This window comes from Trachurus japonicus, chromosome 7, assembly GCF_045865225.1.
Source record: "Trachurus japonicus isolate A0001 chromosome 7, Traja_1.0".
In the NCBI taxonomy this organism is placed as follows: domain Eukaryota; kingdom Metazoa; phylum Chordata; class Actinopteri; order Carangiformes; family Carangidae; genus Trachurus; species Trachurus japonicus.
Genome location: NC_140913.1, coordinates 1,217,313 through 1,234,365, shown reverse-complemented (window position 1 = coordinate 1,234,365; position 17,053 = coordinate 1,217,313). Strand labels below are relative to the sequence as shown.

Below are 17,053 nucleotides of genomic sequence, written 5' to 3'. Positions count from 1 at the left end.
GACGCTGCAAACTCCACAACACAACACTTTAAGGAAAAACGCGCTGCAAACTCCACAACACAACACATTAAGACAAACGCGCTGCAAATGTCACAACACAAAACATTAAGAAAAATGCACTGCAAACTCCACAACACAACACTTTAAGGAAAAACGTGCTGCAATTGTCACAACACAACACATTAAGAAAAACGCGCTGCAAATGTCACAACACAACGGAAGTGTTTCCAAGGGACACTTGAAAGTGATGCACAGCCACATTGACAAGTCTGTTAAAAGGACACTTACCTCTTTGAAAAAAACTGGTCCTCTATGGTCCTAATACAGATTGGTTTTGAACATTGATTCAGACCGGCAACAGGATGTGGGTCTGTCTCTGATTATGGTCCCCCTGGAAAACACTTGCATTTTTCTTAATGTGTTGTGTTGTGACATTTGCAGTGTGTTTTTCTTAATGTGTTGTATTGTGGAGTTTACAGCACGTTTTTCTTAATGTGTTGTGTTGTGACATTTGCAGCTCGTTTTTCCTTAAAGTGTTGTGTTGTGGAGTTTGCAGCGTCCTGGCCCCTCACAGCCACCGTAAGTTCATGACACAGAGTCTGTCATTCAAAATGCAGGCTACTTGTCTGCAGGCCACCATCAGACCTGTGTTCACTCATATCTGCTAAATCTTCATTCATTTCCAGGATACTTAACCCTGTGCTGAGAGGCATTTGGCAGCAGATGAGCGATGCATGCAGAGAATTAACCCCCAGTGGATGTGAGATGATTTGATTGCTGAGGATGAGTGCTCAGGTTTCCACTCGGCAGTCCTCCTTACATTTGGCGCTGTGGCTGAATCTCCCAGCAGATTATGATGTCACAGTGGCAGAGTGGGAATAGAAACAGCCCTTCATCTGGAGCCAGGGATCACAGTCAGGATTAAGTGCATGTGGGTGGTGGTCTGTGGCCAGTGAATGCTCAGGAGCAGTGGGGCTGAGCTCACACCGTCCTGCTGGCCTTTCTATTGACAACGCTGTAGTGGATTTACACTGTGTGAAGATGACACAAAGATGATGGAAGAACTCTAAGACTGTTTATTTCCTCCTTTGGTAAGATACATTATCTGTATTTTATTCATCTTGTTTCCAAACTATTTACATATTTACATAATTATGTGATGTGTGCCTTATATTAAGAAACAGTAGCCTAATTCTTCAATACATTGTACTGACTTCTAGACTCATAACAGCCTTACAGCAACATGAAGGTGAAATGGACCATGCTGGGCATGGTTGTCTTCTTTCTGCTGTCAGTGGTCATGACCTGCTGTTTCATATGGCAGTATCGGATGCCAAAGCTGAAGACAGGTAAAGTTTATCCAGCTGCTACAGATTTACACCCTCAGGCTTTTAAAAACATATAGTAGCCTATGACTTTCAAGTGTTGAAGTTTGTGTGCTGTTCTTAGTGTCTTGGCTGTAATTGCTCGTTTGTAGAAACTCTTGCAGGATTACATAGAGCTGGAAATAGTGACAGCAGGATTAGCTGCTCTGTTAAAGCAGACTTTAACTCCCGCTGAGAGACAGGAGGAGGAGGCAGGGTGTAGCGGAGCAGTGGTGGTCTGTATGTGACAGAAATGTGGAATTAAGGCTGTACTGTCTGTCTGTGTCAAACACACTGTACCTGAAGGAGGCAAGAGTTCAGAGTTATTTACCCCGTGCCACGGGGAACATTAAAGCAGGCCAACATATGATAGGACTTCAGTCCAAATTAATTCAAAACTGTGCAATATTGTTTTGATATAATACTGTATATTGTATTAATAATATATCATAATAATGTGGGCACTATCAACACAGTTCGACAGGCAAGGCAAGACAAGGCAATTTTATTTGTATAGCCCGTTTTTACAAACAGTTTGTCTGAAAGGGCTTTACATGGCATCATAACAACATCCTCTGTCCTTAGACCCTCACATCCACTGAGGAAAAACTCCATAGAAAACCCTTTTAACAGGGAAAAATTGGAGAAAGCTCAGGGTGAGCAACAGAGGAGGGATCCCTCACCCAGGATGGACAGACGTGACAAAGATGTTGTTACAGACAAGAAAACAGTTTACAACACAGAATGTGATACAACTGGGGCACAACAGACACTAAATTCTCAAGTTCATTGTGACATTTGTCATTTGCAAGACAAGAACGTGGAAGTGGAACATATTCTTGCTACACATGAATTAGCCTTTGGTACATGAGTGATGTAGCAGGAAAAATAACAAAAGGATCCACACACCATTGAGCTCCCATTTAAAAGGACAACGAGGAGTTTTGGAAAAGCGAAGCGTTTTCACACTACACTCCACGCACCGTGAAATTCTTTGACCGGCGCAAGACAGACTCATGTTTTCAATCATCAATAAAGTCAGAGGTTCGAAGACGATCACATACCGTCGTAGTTCCGACCATAAACGGCAATTCGGCTGCGTTATTCCCATGACTCGCCACGAAACCGAAAGTAAGGAAACGCAGCGTTTCCGCCGCCACTAATAATAACAAAATAACGATAGAGACAAAACAATATATTTATCGAAAATGGACCCATTAACAAGTGTGGGTAGCGTAGATTCATCCACATTAACGTGAGACTTTTTTATAACCAAATAGAAACTCCTCGTTGTCCCTTTAAGACGTTTATTAATCTGTGTGTAACGTTTCAAGACTACAGGCTCTTCTTCCTCAGACTTTACAATGGTTGTTGAAAAGGAGCCCATTGAGGTGGTCTGGACCAGGGTTATAGTTATCTAAGACTAAGACTAAAACTAAAACTAGCAGTGTAAAAAACCGAGAACTAAATAAAAACTACATTGAACAATGTAAAGCTAACTGAACCTAAAGTAAAGTAGAGTCAGATAACATCAGTCTAGTTGTAGTTTTCTTAGAGATGTCTGAAGCTGCAGGAGGAAAACGCCACAGCTCAATATAGGACGACTTGGAGTACAACCCACATGTAGATAAGAGAGAATGGAACCTGATGAGGACTGATGGGAACATTATGGGATGCAACTAAAAGGGAAAAATCCCACAAATGTGGAAGTTGATCTTCAGAGGTCTGCAGAGGCTTTCTACTAAAACCTGAAAAACTAAAACTAAGATTAAATAAAAACTAGTCAATTCCTCACAAATAAAAACTAAAACTGTTTAATCACTTGTTTAACTCACTAAAACTAAACTGAAATAAAGAAGCAAACTGAAAAACTAAATAATAAACACTGCTGAAAATGTTAAAACTATAATAACCTTGGTGTGGTCTTTTGGGTGCCTGGGAGAGGAGCCAGAACCCACAGGAGGGATAACGTATCCTGCATGGATGGAGTTTAAAGTTCTTAAACGAGTATAAAATGGGAAAGGGAGTAAATAGGGGAAATCCTCAAAACAGTCTCCAAGCCATCTGTTTCCTTCTGCTTCCAGTTTGTGTTAGGCTAACTGCAACAGCTCTAGGAATGAGTGCATCTCTGTGTGGGAAAGTTATCCAGGGTCCACTAGGAGCAGCCACAGCCATTTTTAATACTGTGCATCAACCTTGATGAGCCTTTTCTCCTTCTCCACAGAAGAGGTTGTAAAAAAAGCAACAGTAGAAGAAATGTGCCCCCGCTTCCCGGAGCCTGTGCCCCTCAAGCATCCTATAATATCCCTGAGGTTGGCCCTAGAGAAGGTGAACCTCTCTCAACATTAAATTCATGTTACCGGGTTTTATCATGAAGATAGTCTTGGTATAGTCATACTTTCACCGTTCCTCCTTACAGACGGATATACTCCTGAGATCGAGCATTCACAAAACGAGGCTGCCAGCCATATCTGCCATTGTGGTTTTAAATGACTCTGTTCTGTGGAATGGAAACTTTGGCAAGAAGAACATGAGTGACCCCTCTTCCTCTGTACCCAATGAGTACACAGTGTACAGGTGAGACCAAATGTCTAATATGTAAGTTTAGAAGAGATCAACATTAAATATGACAGACATGACAAAAGGGAAGTGGTGATTTGTTTAAAAGCTAAATACTTAGGTATTAATATGATCTAGTCCTAAAAGCCGCTCAGCCAGTCCATAATATTAGCAGCTCCATCTGAATAATAATCATTACCACACATGAAGTAATGCAGTAATTCATCTGCTGGATATTGCAGGCTTACAATTAGAATCAGGGGTCATGTTTAGGATTAGACCCTCACTGTGCAAGCATCATATAGGACCTGTAATCAATGAGCCTCAACCACTCACTAAATGAAGTGCTTAATGTATAAGGGGATAGTGTACATTATTAAACCACCATACATTTATCTAATAAGCTGGAATAAGCATGTGTTGTATTTACTGTAATCACTGTGATTGCAGAATTGCAAGTCTCTCTAAAATCTTCCCCACACTGATGCTGTACAAGCTGTGGGAGGACGGCCTGGTAGACTCTCTGGACGACCCTCTAGAGAAATATACAGACAACTTCACCATCAAGAACCCACTGGGGAAAAGTGGGGGGGCAGCTTCCTCATCAGTGAGGACCCTCAGTGATGGCAACCCGGGGCTCAGTCTGCGCAGGATGGCCAGCCAGCTCTCAGGTAATTGGTCTTCTTTGGTTCATCTTTGTCTGCATCAATCACCAGCATTGTCTGTGATTTATCCAACGGCGCTGGTGCTCTCCCAGTCTACCGGTTAGAGCTTGGCAGTTAAGTGCCTGTTTATACAGCACAGGGTGGAGGACCCAAAGGCCCACAGCTGGAGTAAAGAGACAAGGGGGAAAAAAAGGGACTGGGCTAAAGGCAGTCCAAGCCAACAAGACTAAAAAGCAGGTCTAAAGACAGGGTACAGGTACTTGGTCGAGTGACAGGTACAGGGTCAGGATAAAGGGCACAAGTACTTGTTCATGGTATGTTGTCAAGATACGAAAAAGAGGGAATATCCGCACACTGGATTAAAGCTCCTATTTATTGGATACTTTGTAACAGTTGTAAATGTTCCTTTAAGAACATAAACGTAACAGCGCCAGGACGTCACTGAGCGTCGCACCCCGTTGTTTTGGTCAGTTGAGAAGAAGGCTACACGATGAGTGGACGTCATTAGCTTACTGAGCTGCCGGTTTCTCCTTTTTCTTGATTCTCAACTCAGCTAACAGTGAGTAAAGTGAGGCCACTTCTTTGTCATGTATGATAGTATAAGGTGTTCGGCTCAATAAAAGGGCAACAGTGAAGTGAAGTCCCAAGCAACTTGCTTGCAACGTTTGGACCAGATGTGGTCTTCCTCAGGCAACTAGAGAAATGGCAGGACAGGTGGCAGGCATATAGTACAGTATAGGCTGAAGGCCTGAAGACATCACACCTCTGTCATTAGTTGGATGGGCTTCAGGTGGCGCTATATGGGCAATTATAAGACACTTCCTATGCACAGAGGTAACAAAGTACAGTAAATGTTACACAACACAATACACAATATACACAGACACACAGGTCAAGTGTTTAAAAAAACATGAGATTATAGTCGATAAACAACAATACAACAAAATGCATAAAGTCTAAAGAACACTATTTGGAGATTTAGATACACCATTTCACAAGAAGGGCCTAATGTCTAAGTCCTCATCAAGGCCACTGGGTGACATGGTAGGCTGTTGAGGGACTAGATCCAGTAGGTCTCCCTTTGAAGGAGTTTTCTTTCAATGTCACCACCTCTACGCTGGTTCTGGATCCTCTCTACTCCTTGGTACGGCAGTTTTTCTTTTCAATAATCCTATGACTATCCGGCACCTGGCCTAAAATAGGCACTGGATGTGCGCACAACTACCATGTTTTACGTTGTCAGGATACAGCATATTCAAAACCTAAATCTCAAATGTACTTAGATCTGTATTTCAACCACATGTCACTTATTCAGCCTTCACATACAGATAAACAGTGGGTAAAGATGGGTGGAAGAAATAATGGATATCTCTTCAATTCATGTTCATAACAAACCTGTTGTGGTGTGGCTGTGGTGGTTTGACTTCCCAACCAGGGCTCACCTTAACAGAGCAGCGCTATAATTACACTGAGCTGTGTCCAAAGATAGAGGTAATCAGCTCAGTGCTCTAAGATTAACAGAGGGGGAAGCCCTTCTACAGACTGGGGGAAAGTTCTCACTTGATCAGGGTCATCAAAGTCTCAAGTGTGGACTTTCCCAACTCATATTCTGTAAAAGAACATTGAGAAAGAACAAATGAGTTCAGACCTAGAGCAAAAAAAGTCACCAACAACACCAAGGTAGTTTCATTTGGAATGGCTGGGAGATTTGCCAAGGACTGGATAAAGGTCCTGCTTGATGAAAAAGGGGTTTACATGGGAGTCATGGTGTAGCTAGAAGCCAGGTACTGGGACTTGGGCTGGGTCAGTGACAGTTTGAATCCCTTGTGGTTCATATGATTCCAGGACCTCCTCCCTGATCACTGAGCTACACACCCCACTGAGAGAGGAGGGAGGGAGGTTTTGGGGGTAATGGTGAGACAAACAGAAGATGTATGTATACATAGGATTGCGCAGGTGATGGAATCGGAGAGGTATAATATATACAGTATATATGTATATATACAGTAGCTATATACACTTAATTAAAGGGACAACGAGGAGTCTTGGAAAAGCGAAGCGCTTTCACACTACATTTATGAGCCTCCGCGCACACCGTAAAATTCTTTGACGGGCGCAAGACAGACTCATGTTTTCATTCATCAAGAATTAAAGTCAGAGGTTGGAAGACGATCACATACCGTCATAATTCTGACCATAAACGGCGATTCGGCGGCGTTATTCTCATGACTCGCCACGAAGGAAACGCTGGTCGATTTCCGCCACCACTAATAATAACAAAATAACGATAGAGACAGAACGATATATTTATCAAAAATGGGCCCATTAACAAGTGTGGGTAGCGGAGATTCATCCACATTAACGTGAGACTTTTTTATAACTGAATAGAAACTCCTCGTTGTCCCTTTAAGTGTGTAGTAGCCGATTGTCAAACAAATAAAAGTATCAAATCAAACTTCAAATTATACTAATCAAAGGGCCACTGTTGCACCATGGGTTGTGGTGTACGCGGATGGGAAAAACATAATGTCCAAACAGATGTCCAATTTCAACAAAATTTGTGGTTTATTTAACCAAAAAGCGAGTAAACAAAGAACAAAGAAAATTCCTGTGCCTCTCCCGCTTCGGTAAAAAAAATTGCCCACCCAGGTGCATGCTGGTCCTTTACCGACAGCCTACCTATATAACTTCAGGTGCCCCCCTACCGTGCCTAAATGAAACAAAACACAAATAATAAACAAGAAACACCTAAAGAAAACAAATAATAAACTAGAATAATAATAGAAATCTAATCATAATGAAATCAAATAAATTGATTAAGAATAACCAAAACTAAATACTCACTAAACAAAATACTAAACTAAACAGCACTAAATACTACAAATAAATAAATAGCTCCAACAAAGTGTTTGATATATATTTTTTGTGATGTCCACTATTCTGGTGATCTGTACACTGTGCCACCTTGATGGACATGTTGGGTGGCGGGGTCTCATGCAGGGGTCTTGGCTCTGTGAATGAAACAACACCATAGATATGGACATCAGTTTTACTCACTAATATTTTTACAGGGTTACCCAGAAGATTAAGGTCAACTGATCTCCTTTGGAGCGGAGACACACAGACCGCCCTACATCTGTTACAGGATGATGTCCTTGTGGCAAATCCCGGCACCAAGTAAGACTCTGTTTCCTTCCTGGGTTGTTTTATTTTTGTACCCGATGACTGTAGACAACCTGTGTTGATCCACAGAAGAGGGATGCTTTTGGTATTTTGTATTAGGGCTGGGGCGATATGCTTTTCTCCCGATTCGATACTTCTACGATTTTTTGGATGGCGATTCGATTTAAATTGCGATTCTACGATATTGCCGATTCTCTCGATTTTTAGTCTGCATTTTTTAACATTTATCTGCACACAAATACTGTAGGAGCCTATAAATGAACATACTCTACTACTATTATAAAGTGAACTTAAACCCTTTTCAAAACCTGTACTCTCTGTATGTAAAAAAGGCTAACAAATGCACATTGCACAATATTTTTTAAAAATTCAAAAATAAAAAAATTCTCTTTCAAAAAAAAAAATTGATTTTTGAAAAAAAAAAAATCGATTTAAAAATCGTCAAAAAAGATATCGCGATATTTATGTGAATCGATTTTTTCTCCCACCCCTATTTTGTAACCAGGCAACTTGCTAACATCTTTGATTGTACTGTCTCTTTCTCCTCAGATGTCATTACAGCAATGTTGCTTTTTCCCTACTGGCCAACGTCTTAGCTCAGAAGGTGGCTGGCTCAGACTTTGAGAGCTGGGTGTCAGGCAACGTTCTGGAGCGGCTCAGCATGGAGGACACGGGTTTCAACATAACTCCAGCCGTTCAGAGGCAAATGGCTGTTGGCGTGTACAGCAACGGCCAGCCGGCTCCGCTCTACAACCTGGGCTGGTACCGACCTGCAGGGCAGATGTATTCCACAGCAGCTGACATGGCCAAGCTCATGATGGCTCTGCTGGGCGTGTATGGTGGGGCGCTGCTCCGCCAGGACACCCTGAACACAATGCTGACCCCGGTGTCGCGATGCCACAGCAGCTACTTCGCCAACTCCACCGGCACGCCGTGGGAAGTCAACGAGCAGTTAGGCTACGATGTGGTCAGGAAGGACGGTGACCTGGACGGTTACGCGGCCACCCTCTCCCTAGTGCCGCGGCTCAAACTGGGCCTGGTGGTCCTGATGGCAGGGGTGCGGCCTGCAGACCAGGACCTGGTGAGGCAGGCCTACAGCTACCTCATCCCTGCGGTGGAGAACGCTTACAGGGATGCTCAAAGAACTCTCAGACCACCGCCTGACCCGGCTGCATACATTGGTTTTTTTACATATAGGAACATGACTTTCTATGAGATTAAGGTGGGCTCAGATGGAGTTCTGCTCATGCAGCAGTTTGGACCACAGGTGGACACTGCTGTGCCGTCCAAGTACCGAACTATTCGGCTGGACTACCTGCAGGACAGGGTATTCAGGGTAGTGTTTGAGAGCCCGTACCCTTGCAAGCTCAAAGTTAACAGCGCCTCAGTCTCCCTTGAGACACAGGACAGACAACTCTTCAATTTTTACCCCTTCAATAAGAAAGGTGTCTCACCAGGGTTTGATTCCCCAGGACTCAACACCTACAGGGTGACAAGGATAGCTGGTAGACCATACTTTACTACATAATGACAAGAACACAGGGATTCAGCTCAGTGTTAAAGGGAACTGAACCAAACACTGCTCAGTCATGTCATACTCTCCTGTAAAGTTTCTGTGATTAATCTGAACTTGTATTCTAATACGATATTCTTCTCCTCATACCAATTTTACCCATTTTCACGACTGACACACTGCTGTATAGGGTCGATTAAAGGACAATGTGGCAGTATTCCACTTCTATCTATAAGTGCCTTCATTGTGACCTAGAAAAAGGAAAAACACTGTTGATTTAAATGTAAAGTGATGGTTACTTTTTTCAAGATCTAAATCCACTAGTGGAGCATGTAAACAGTGACAAGTTACAAGTGAATGAGCAAAATAAAACTCATATTGTATCTTACATGTCCTTTAAGTCTTTATTGGGTGGGGTGCTGAGTGGCGTAGTGGATTGAGCAGGCTGTTGTCCTCACTGTGGTTGGCCCCCGTTCGAATCCTGCATTGGGTGGCCCTTTACTGCATATCATTCCCCCTCATTTCCTGTCTCTCTCTACTATGCTATCAATTAAAAGGCAAAAATCTACGTTTTTTTTTTTAATTGGGTGTTAATTCCAATTTAGTTGAAACAAGTTTTCTACGCATTTCTAACAGCTGCCCCCAGTGTGGCTTTGAAAATATCCAGTGAACACTCCAATACACATGCAAGGAGCAAGAATCATTGGTCATAAGTTGCTGCATAAGTTGCATTGGTCATAAGTTGCTGCCAGCTGTAAGGTGTCTGGATGTGAATCTATGAGGATGACTCAGAAGTGAACACATAATATGTTTAGAGCAAGTCCACACGTAACATCCTGAACCAGCAACGTCCGTCCATCCGTCCATCCGTCCATCCATCCGTCCGTCCATCCATCCATCATCCATCCATCCATCCATCCATCCATCCATCCATCCATCCATCCATCCATCCATCCATCCATCCATCCATCCATCCAAATCAAATCAAAATCAAATCAATTTATTTATAAAGAACATTTAAAAACAACCAAAGTTGACCAAAGTGCTGTACAGTTCAGTGAACACAAAATTACAAACAAAGTGCTGTACAATGACAAATGACACACACTTGAGACCATCAGGGACATTTAAAGGCCTGGGAAAACATCCATCCATCCAACCATCCATCCATCCATCCATCCATCAGCTATAGGCTATTAATACTGGGTTGCTGAAACCAGTCCCAGCTAACGTTGGTCAAGTTCAGTGTACACCCTGGATAGCTCCTCCTCTTGGTGCAAGCACTAAGCAAAGTAAACCCTCCCTAGCTACAACACGCATGCAGGAAGGGCATCAAGGTTTGGTGGAAGCAGCTAATCTAAACCTATTCACTACACCTTCAACCGATGCACAGTTAAGCCTCAGAGTGAGCTAAATTCCCTGCTAGCTCCCCCCTAAGACAGCATGCTCCTCCCTGACAGAAGCACAGATGGTTTTGTGGAAATGACAGGAAACATTTCAGAATAAATGAAATGCTGACATTGATCTCTTTTTCTTAGCAGAGGTTCAAAATGAGTGTTCCAATCATTTAGAAAGAATTCAAATGAAGGGATTGATTAAAGATAATGTCCTCACAAATATGACATTTCTATAGCCTAGGTAAAATAACGACATTAGCCCAATAATAAGCTAATAATTTATTTATTAGTCTCAAAGATCATTACAATCTACAGTCTCTATTTGAAAGGTGTGTACTGAAACAGGTGAAGAGAAGGTGTTTAAAATAGCTACATCTATCTATCTATCTATCTATCTATCTATCTATCTATCTATCTATCTATCTATCTATCTATCTATCTATCTATCTATCTATCTATCTATTGTTTTGTTTTTTAGTCTTTATATCTTCAATAGTCTCCTTTCAATCAGTAGTATAGCTAACGACAGCTCTAAAAGGAGTTTTCATGAGAGCCGATAGAGTAGGCCCCAGTGTGTGTATGTTTTTGTTGCAATACACAATACAACCCTGAAGCATGACAAACTCATCATCAACACTGCCTATTTGTTGTATATACATTTTTATTACATTTGATATTGCTATTTCATTATGTAGGCCTATAGGTTGTTCGTTTTATTCTTTGTGTTGTTATTGCCACTGTGTGTAATGCTGCTGCTGCTGCACTGTCATTTCCCAGCCTGGAATCAATAAAGTCTATATCTATCTATCTATCTATCTATCTATCTATCTATCTATCTATCTATCTATCTATCTATCTATCTATCTATCTATCTATCTATCTATCTATCTATCTATCTATCTATCTATCTATCAAGTAGGCAGTTTGTTGTCCTCACAAAGTAGGCCTAAATGAAACAAATGTCTGTTTAATTCTCGTAATTGTAATGTTCAATGAACAGTCATAGTTCTCAGTTTGTGAACTTTAATGAGAGTCGAGTCGGGAACATGTACAGATCTCAAATCGCCGCTGCTTCCGTAAACACTACTACTGCGCATGCTCACACCGCAGTCCCTGTAGCCTACAATCACAGATCACTACGCAGCCTTAACTAGTCCCATTTATTACTGGACATTACAGTAATGGTTTGTTTTGAATGTGTAACTTTCTGTCTTGTGACGCACAGAATAAAAATGTATCAATGATCATAAAAGTGGAGATGTAGGCTAGCTAAGTTCAGTGTAACATGCAGTCTGACCTCCTCACCAGCGGGTGGCGCCACAGGCTCTCTGTGCGCCGCTAAATAACAACAACAACAACAACAACACGGAAGCGACGGGAGACTGTAGTGTGTGTTGTGTGTTGGTTGTGTGTTCTGCTATCAGCGGTGTGTCTCCGTGTATCGGCCGTCAGGTGCTGTGATGGTGTCGGCCCCGCTGTGAGGAAGGAGCCGCTGCTGTCAGAGGAACAGGAACAACAATGGCGGACGAAGCGCTTTTCCACTTTATCCATAACGAACTGATACAGTACATTAGCAAGTCGTGTGAGAGCGGAGAGACGGTGAGGAAGCTGACTGTCCTATCACCTCTACTACAGTCTGTGGTCGCTACGCTACTTCTGTTTGTTCACTAGTTGTTCTGTCATTCATTCAGGACAATGGAAGAAATATCACCAAACTGGAGAACATGGGATTCAGAGTCGGTCAGGGACTCATAGAGAGGTAAGAGACTGCTGCTGTCACGGGACAGAGGGGAAGAACACACACACACACACACACACACACACACACACACACACACACACACACACACACACACACACACACACACACACACACACACACACACACACACACACACACACACACACACACACACACACAACTATGGCTGACATGCAACAGACATTGTATTATAATTATATGGAAAGCACTTTGATTGACTTTGTTTTGAAAAGTGCTATATAACCAAAGTTTATTATTATTATATTATTATTATTAATTGTGTAGCTCGACACAAAACCAGGGAAGGCTTTGTTTTATTGTTTTATTTGTTTGGATCCCCATTAGAGCACCGCTAGTCTTCCTGGGGTCAAACAAGGACTTTTTATATAATTACAGGGCAAGGGTATGAATTATTTTGTTTTGTGTTGTTTCTTTCTCTTTCTTGTTTTGTTTTTCTTTCTTTCTTTTTGTAGTTTTCTTGAGATTTTTGGGGATTATTCTGTTATATGTATTTTAGTGATTATGTATGGGTTGGTATATTTGTGTTACATTTTTGTATGTTGTTATTTATTTGAGTCTGATGTAAAGGATTTATATCCTGTATCAGATGTTTCATTCAATTTCATTAAATTTCATAAAAAATGTAAAACCAGTACATTTAAACATACATTTACAATCTCAACACGAAAAAGACAAGTCAACAAAAACTTTTATTAAATCTGCACAACCAATGTCGTCTAAAACCAGGTAGATGAGTAGAACAGGATTACTTATGCAATCACATTCTGCCACTGCTGAAAAGTCTGTGTCACTGGATGATATTTTCCTTCATCACCGTGAACACACACACACACACACACACACACACACACACACACACACACACACACACACACACACACACACTGTCTTTCATTCAGTTGCACACACACACTTGCTTCTTCAAACACACTTCAGTGCAGAGCATTGTTTTTCCTTTGCTCATCCAAGTGTGTTGTACTGGGGGGCCACTGGGTAGCTATTTAAAGATTTCACTTTCTGATAATCAAGACTTGCTGCATGCTGCATGCTGCATGATCCGTCAGTTACAGGCCCTTAGAATCATCCAAACGTTTCACCTCATATGTGTTGGTTGTGAGTCAAGTTAGTGTAGATTATGGGTTATCATTTTCTCAGGACTGACTCAGTCTGCCTGTAGGTCTCTGTATCTTCCTCTGCTGCACCAGTGTCACCTGTTGTCTGACTGTCACATGACTTTGAATCAAATAAGATCTCAACGGATTAAGGATATAAAGCTTCTGGGCTTTTCTCTTTCTCCAGACTGACCAAAAACACTGCACGGTTCAAAGATGAGCTGGACATCATGAAGTTCATCTGTAAGGACTGCTGGACCTGTGTGTTCAAGAAACAGATAGACAACCTCCGAACCAACCACCAGGTAACACTGAGATGATTGTTAAGAGAATGCTCAAATCATTTATTTAGTTTAAAGGGATAGTAGCATTTTTTTAAAGTGGGGTTGTATGATCTACAAATAGCCCCCAAGTGCTTTAGTAATTGCAGTAGAAGACTCTCTGCACTCCTTCTGTTAGCAACGCCAGCCCATAGCCCTGCCCAGAGATTTACAACATACATTGTTGTGAATGGACCCAAAGAAACGGCCTATTTTCGCGGCCTAAAAGAGGTTTTACGTGAAAAAAAAATACACAGTTCCATTGTTCGCTATAATATAATTTTTTCCAGCCCTTCAAAGTGCAGGAAAAATGCAGTTTTTATTTGAAACTAACCAACTCACGTATCCCTCCGGCCCAGGGTTAGCGCCCGCCGATCAGCAGTTGGTTAGGTCCAAATAAAAACTGTATTTTTCCTGCACTTTGAGGGGCTGGAAAAAATTATATCATAGCGAACAATGGAACTGTGTATATTTTTTTCCAGATAAAACCTCTTTTAGGCCACGAAAATAGGCTGTTTCTTTGGGTCCATTCACAACAATGTATGTTGTAAATCTCTGGGCAGGGCTATGGGCTGGCGTTGCTAACGGGAGGAGTGTAGAGAGTCTTCTACTGCAGTTAAAGTACTTAGGGGCTATTTGTAGATCATACAACCCCACTTTAAAAAAAAAATGCTACTATCCCTTTAACCTGTGTATTCTAGTTATTACCTTTGTGTAGTCTGCTGTCAGCAGCTGTTCTGATGTATGTTGTGTGTTTCAGGGCATCTATGTTCTCCAGGATAACAAGTTCAGACTACTGAGTCAGCTGTCAGCTGGTAAACAGTACCTAGGACATGCCCCCAAGGTGCTCCGCCTTGATACAAACATCTGACTGTGTGTCCCAACCGGGTCCATGACTCATCTGTGTGGCCTGAAAACACTTCCATTGTGTTTTGTGTATTTGCAGCACATGTGTTGTGAAATGAAGGACTCTGTGTCTCTCCGTCTGTCTGCAGTATCTGGCCTTCACCTGTGGTCTGGTGAGAGGAGCTCTGGCCAACCTGGGAGTGAAAAGCATTGTGACTGCTGAGGTGTCCGTCATGCCTGCATGTAAGATGTATCACTTGTCCTTCATTCAGAGACAAAATGAAGTCCACTCTACTCAAGTCTTCGTCTAGAACAAATCATTCCACTAAAACTGCTCCCTTGCATCCAACAGAGCATTTGAAACAGTCAGTTTCAGTCTTTTTGAAGGGTCCCATCCCACTTGGGTGGAAGTTTGCTGATAAGTTTCAGTGTTTTACATCATGGAGGAATGTATTTAGATGGATGGATGGTTATGTTTTTAAAATGTGGGGGTGAACCTGGAATGATGATCCTGATCTGCCCTGTTATTAAGTTGAAGTGTGTAAATTATGATTAGAAAACATGGAAAAGACATTTTGAAAATATAACTTAAGTGTGGACTAATGCATATTTTCCCAATGTTGTGCCCTTGTGTTTCCAGGTAAATTCCAGGTCATGATCCAGAAAATGTAGCAGCCAGCACAGTCCACTATCTCTGTGTTTTGTCTTAAATGCAAGTTAAACCCATGTTCAGCACTAAAGTTACTTCTCTACACTTTGAAGATGACAGGAATGATCGACAAGTTTGTGTAGACTTGAACACTTTTACTCACTTTACAATGCCATAATGATTATTTCTGAGAATGATTATAATGTTATTTCTTTTATATTAAGTGTACATGTCTCTAAATAACTGTATGTGTGAATGTGAATTGCCATTATGGAAGTGCTTTGATGCCCCCTGGTGGTACAAGAGGAAACTTCAAGCAAACCGTTTGAATTGATGCACAGTAATAGAAGGTGTTGAACCAATTAAAAATATCTTTGATATTGATACTTATCAAAATAAAATATTGATATCTATCAGTAATTGTGTTATGATTTATCATTCAAATCCTTTTTTTAAACACACAAAATACATTAAGCTGTCCCTTTTTTTTGCCCATTTTTGTTTACCATTTGGAAAATTTTACCTATAGTGCACTTAATTAGTTAATTTTCAGTTCATGTTTGTTGTGGATGTATTGACAAAAATCATTACTTAACAAAGAGCCTTTTTCTCTGATCTGGAAACCAGTTTTATGGATGTTTATTGGCAACAGTTACCAGGGTTGTGTATAGGTCTGACTGAATCACAACGAGTTTCAGATGTTTTTTTTTTATAAAATGTGAGTTTTGAATATTGATATTAGACCACATGCCATTCATCTGATAAGTGGTAGAGATCAGTTAGAGTGTGTGGGCTGACAGAGTCATCGCACGAGAAAAAATTCAAGCACATCCTTGCGGCTGGATCTCATCATCAGCCTTTTTGCTCTGGCAACTCTTCGAATAAAAGGCCTGTCTAACATCTGGCTCATTAGACCTGCAATGGAAATACTTTAACTGTTAGATTGTTTTGGTTTTTCAGCACGTACAGGACAGACTTTAAAAAAAAAAAAACTCTTGAAGGCAAATGTCACGTCTCAACAGTTAAGTCTCTTGTCTTTTTCCCCTTATGTTTCCATCTGTGTTTCCTGTTATAATTTGATACTCACCTCTTGTGTCGTTCCAGGTCCCTGTACTTCCTGCCCTTCTGTGTGACTACCTGAGCCCACTCTGATGTCTTCAACCTGTGTCTCATTGTCTCCCAGGGTATTTAGTTTGAGTTTTCCCTTCACCTGTGCCAGTTTCTCTAGTTTAGCCGTTGTCAGCGTTGTAGCCTTTTGCTACGTGCAAATTTAACCTATTTCTGATCAAGACTCTCTGTCTCTGTTCAGCCATCACAGCAAACTCCCTGGCTAGGACAGAAACTTCAGAGCTGCAGCTGTTTTGCTCAGTCAAGTAAACCACAGTGTGCTCCGACAAAGACTCTGTGAACTCCTCGAGAAATTCAAACTCTCACAGCCTGGCGAACTCCTTCACTTTACAGGCCATGACACCACTTACAGGAGTATCAAAGCAGCATCACCTCCTCATGCCAACTCCATGAGTTTGACTTTTTTTCCACAATTCCTACGTTTTTGCAGGAATAAAAATTGGAGCACATTAACCTTGATGATATTCTGTCAGTTGTTACGGTGGCACTCTTCCCCCAACAATTTTCAAACATCCTTTGGCCAGTCTAAAGGGG

The 17,053-nt window shown here is 41.5% G+C and overlaps 2 protein-coding genes across 3 annotated transcripts; both read left to right on the top strand.

Annotated features, from left to right (window-relative positions):
- The first annotated feature begins 1,219 nt into the window (after positions 1-1,219).
- Positions 1,220-9,661, top strand: LOC146983918 (beta-lactamase-like protein 1). Of its 2 annotated transcripts, none has more exons than XM_085780702.1 (6): positions 1,220-1,349; positions 3,592-3,692; positions 3,784-3,941; positions 4,374-4,594; positions 7,660-7,765; positions 8,321-9,661. In XM_085780702.1, the coding sequence occupies exons 1-6, from the start codon at positions 1,244-1,246 to the stop codon at positions 9,297-9,299; spliced, it is 1,671 nt and encodes a 556-aa protein (XP_085636828.1). In that variant the 5' UTR covers positions 1,220-1,243; the 3' UTR covers positions 9,300-9,661. The 2 variants fall into 2 exon arrangements, with proteins under 2 accessions (XP_085636828.1, XP_085636827.1); XM_085780701.1 differs by having other exon boundaries at positions 3,589-3,692.
- A 2,352-nt stretch (positions 9,662-12,013) lies between these two features.
- On the top strand, positions 12,014-15,807 carry trappc6b (trafficking protein particle complex subunit 6B). The gene is made up of 6 exons (XM_085780723.1): positions 12,014-12,280; positions 12,373-12,440; positions 13,764-13,881; positions 14,657-14,740; positions 14,892-14,985; positions 15,383-15,807. Exons 1-6 carry the CDS (start codon positions 12,200-12,202, stop codon positions 15,412-15,414), a joined length of 477 nt encoding a protein of 158 aa, XP_085636849.1. The 5' UTR covers positions 12,014-12,199; the 3' UTR covers positions 15,415-15,807.
- Positions 15,808-17,053: the final 1,246 nt, after the last annotated feature.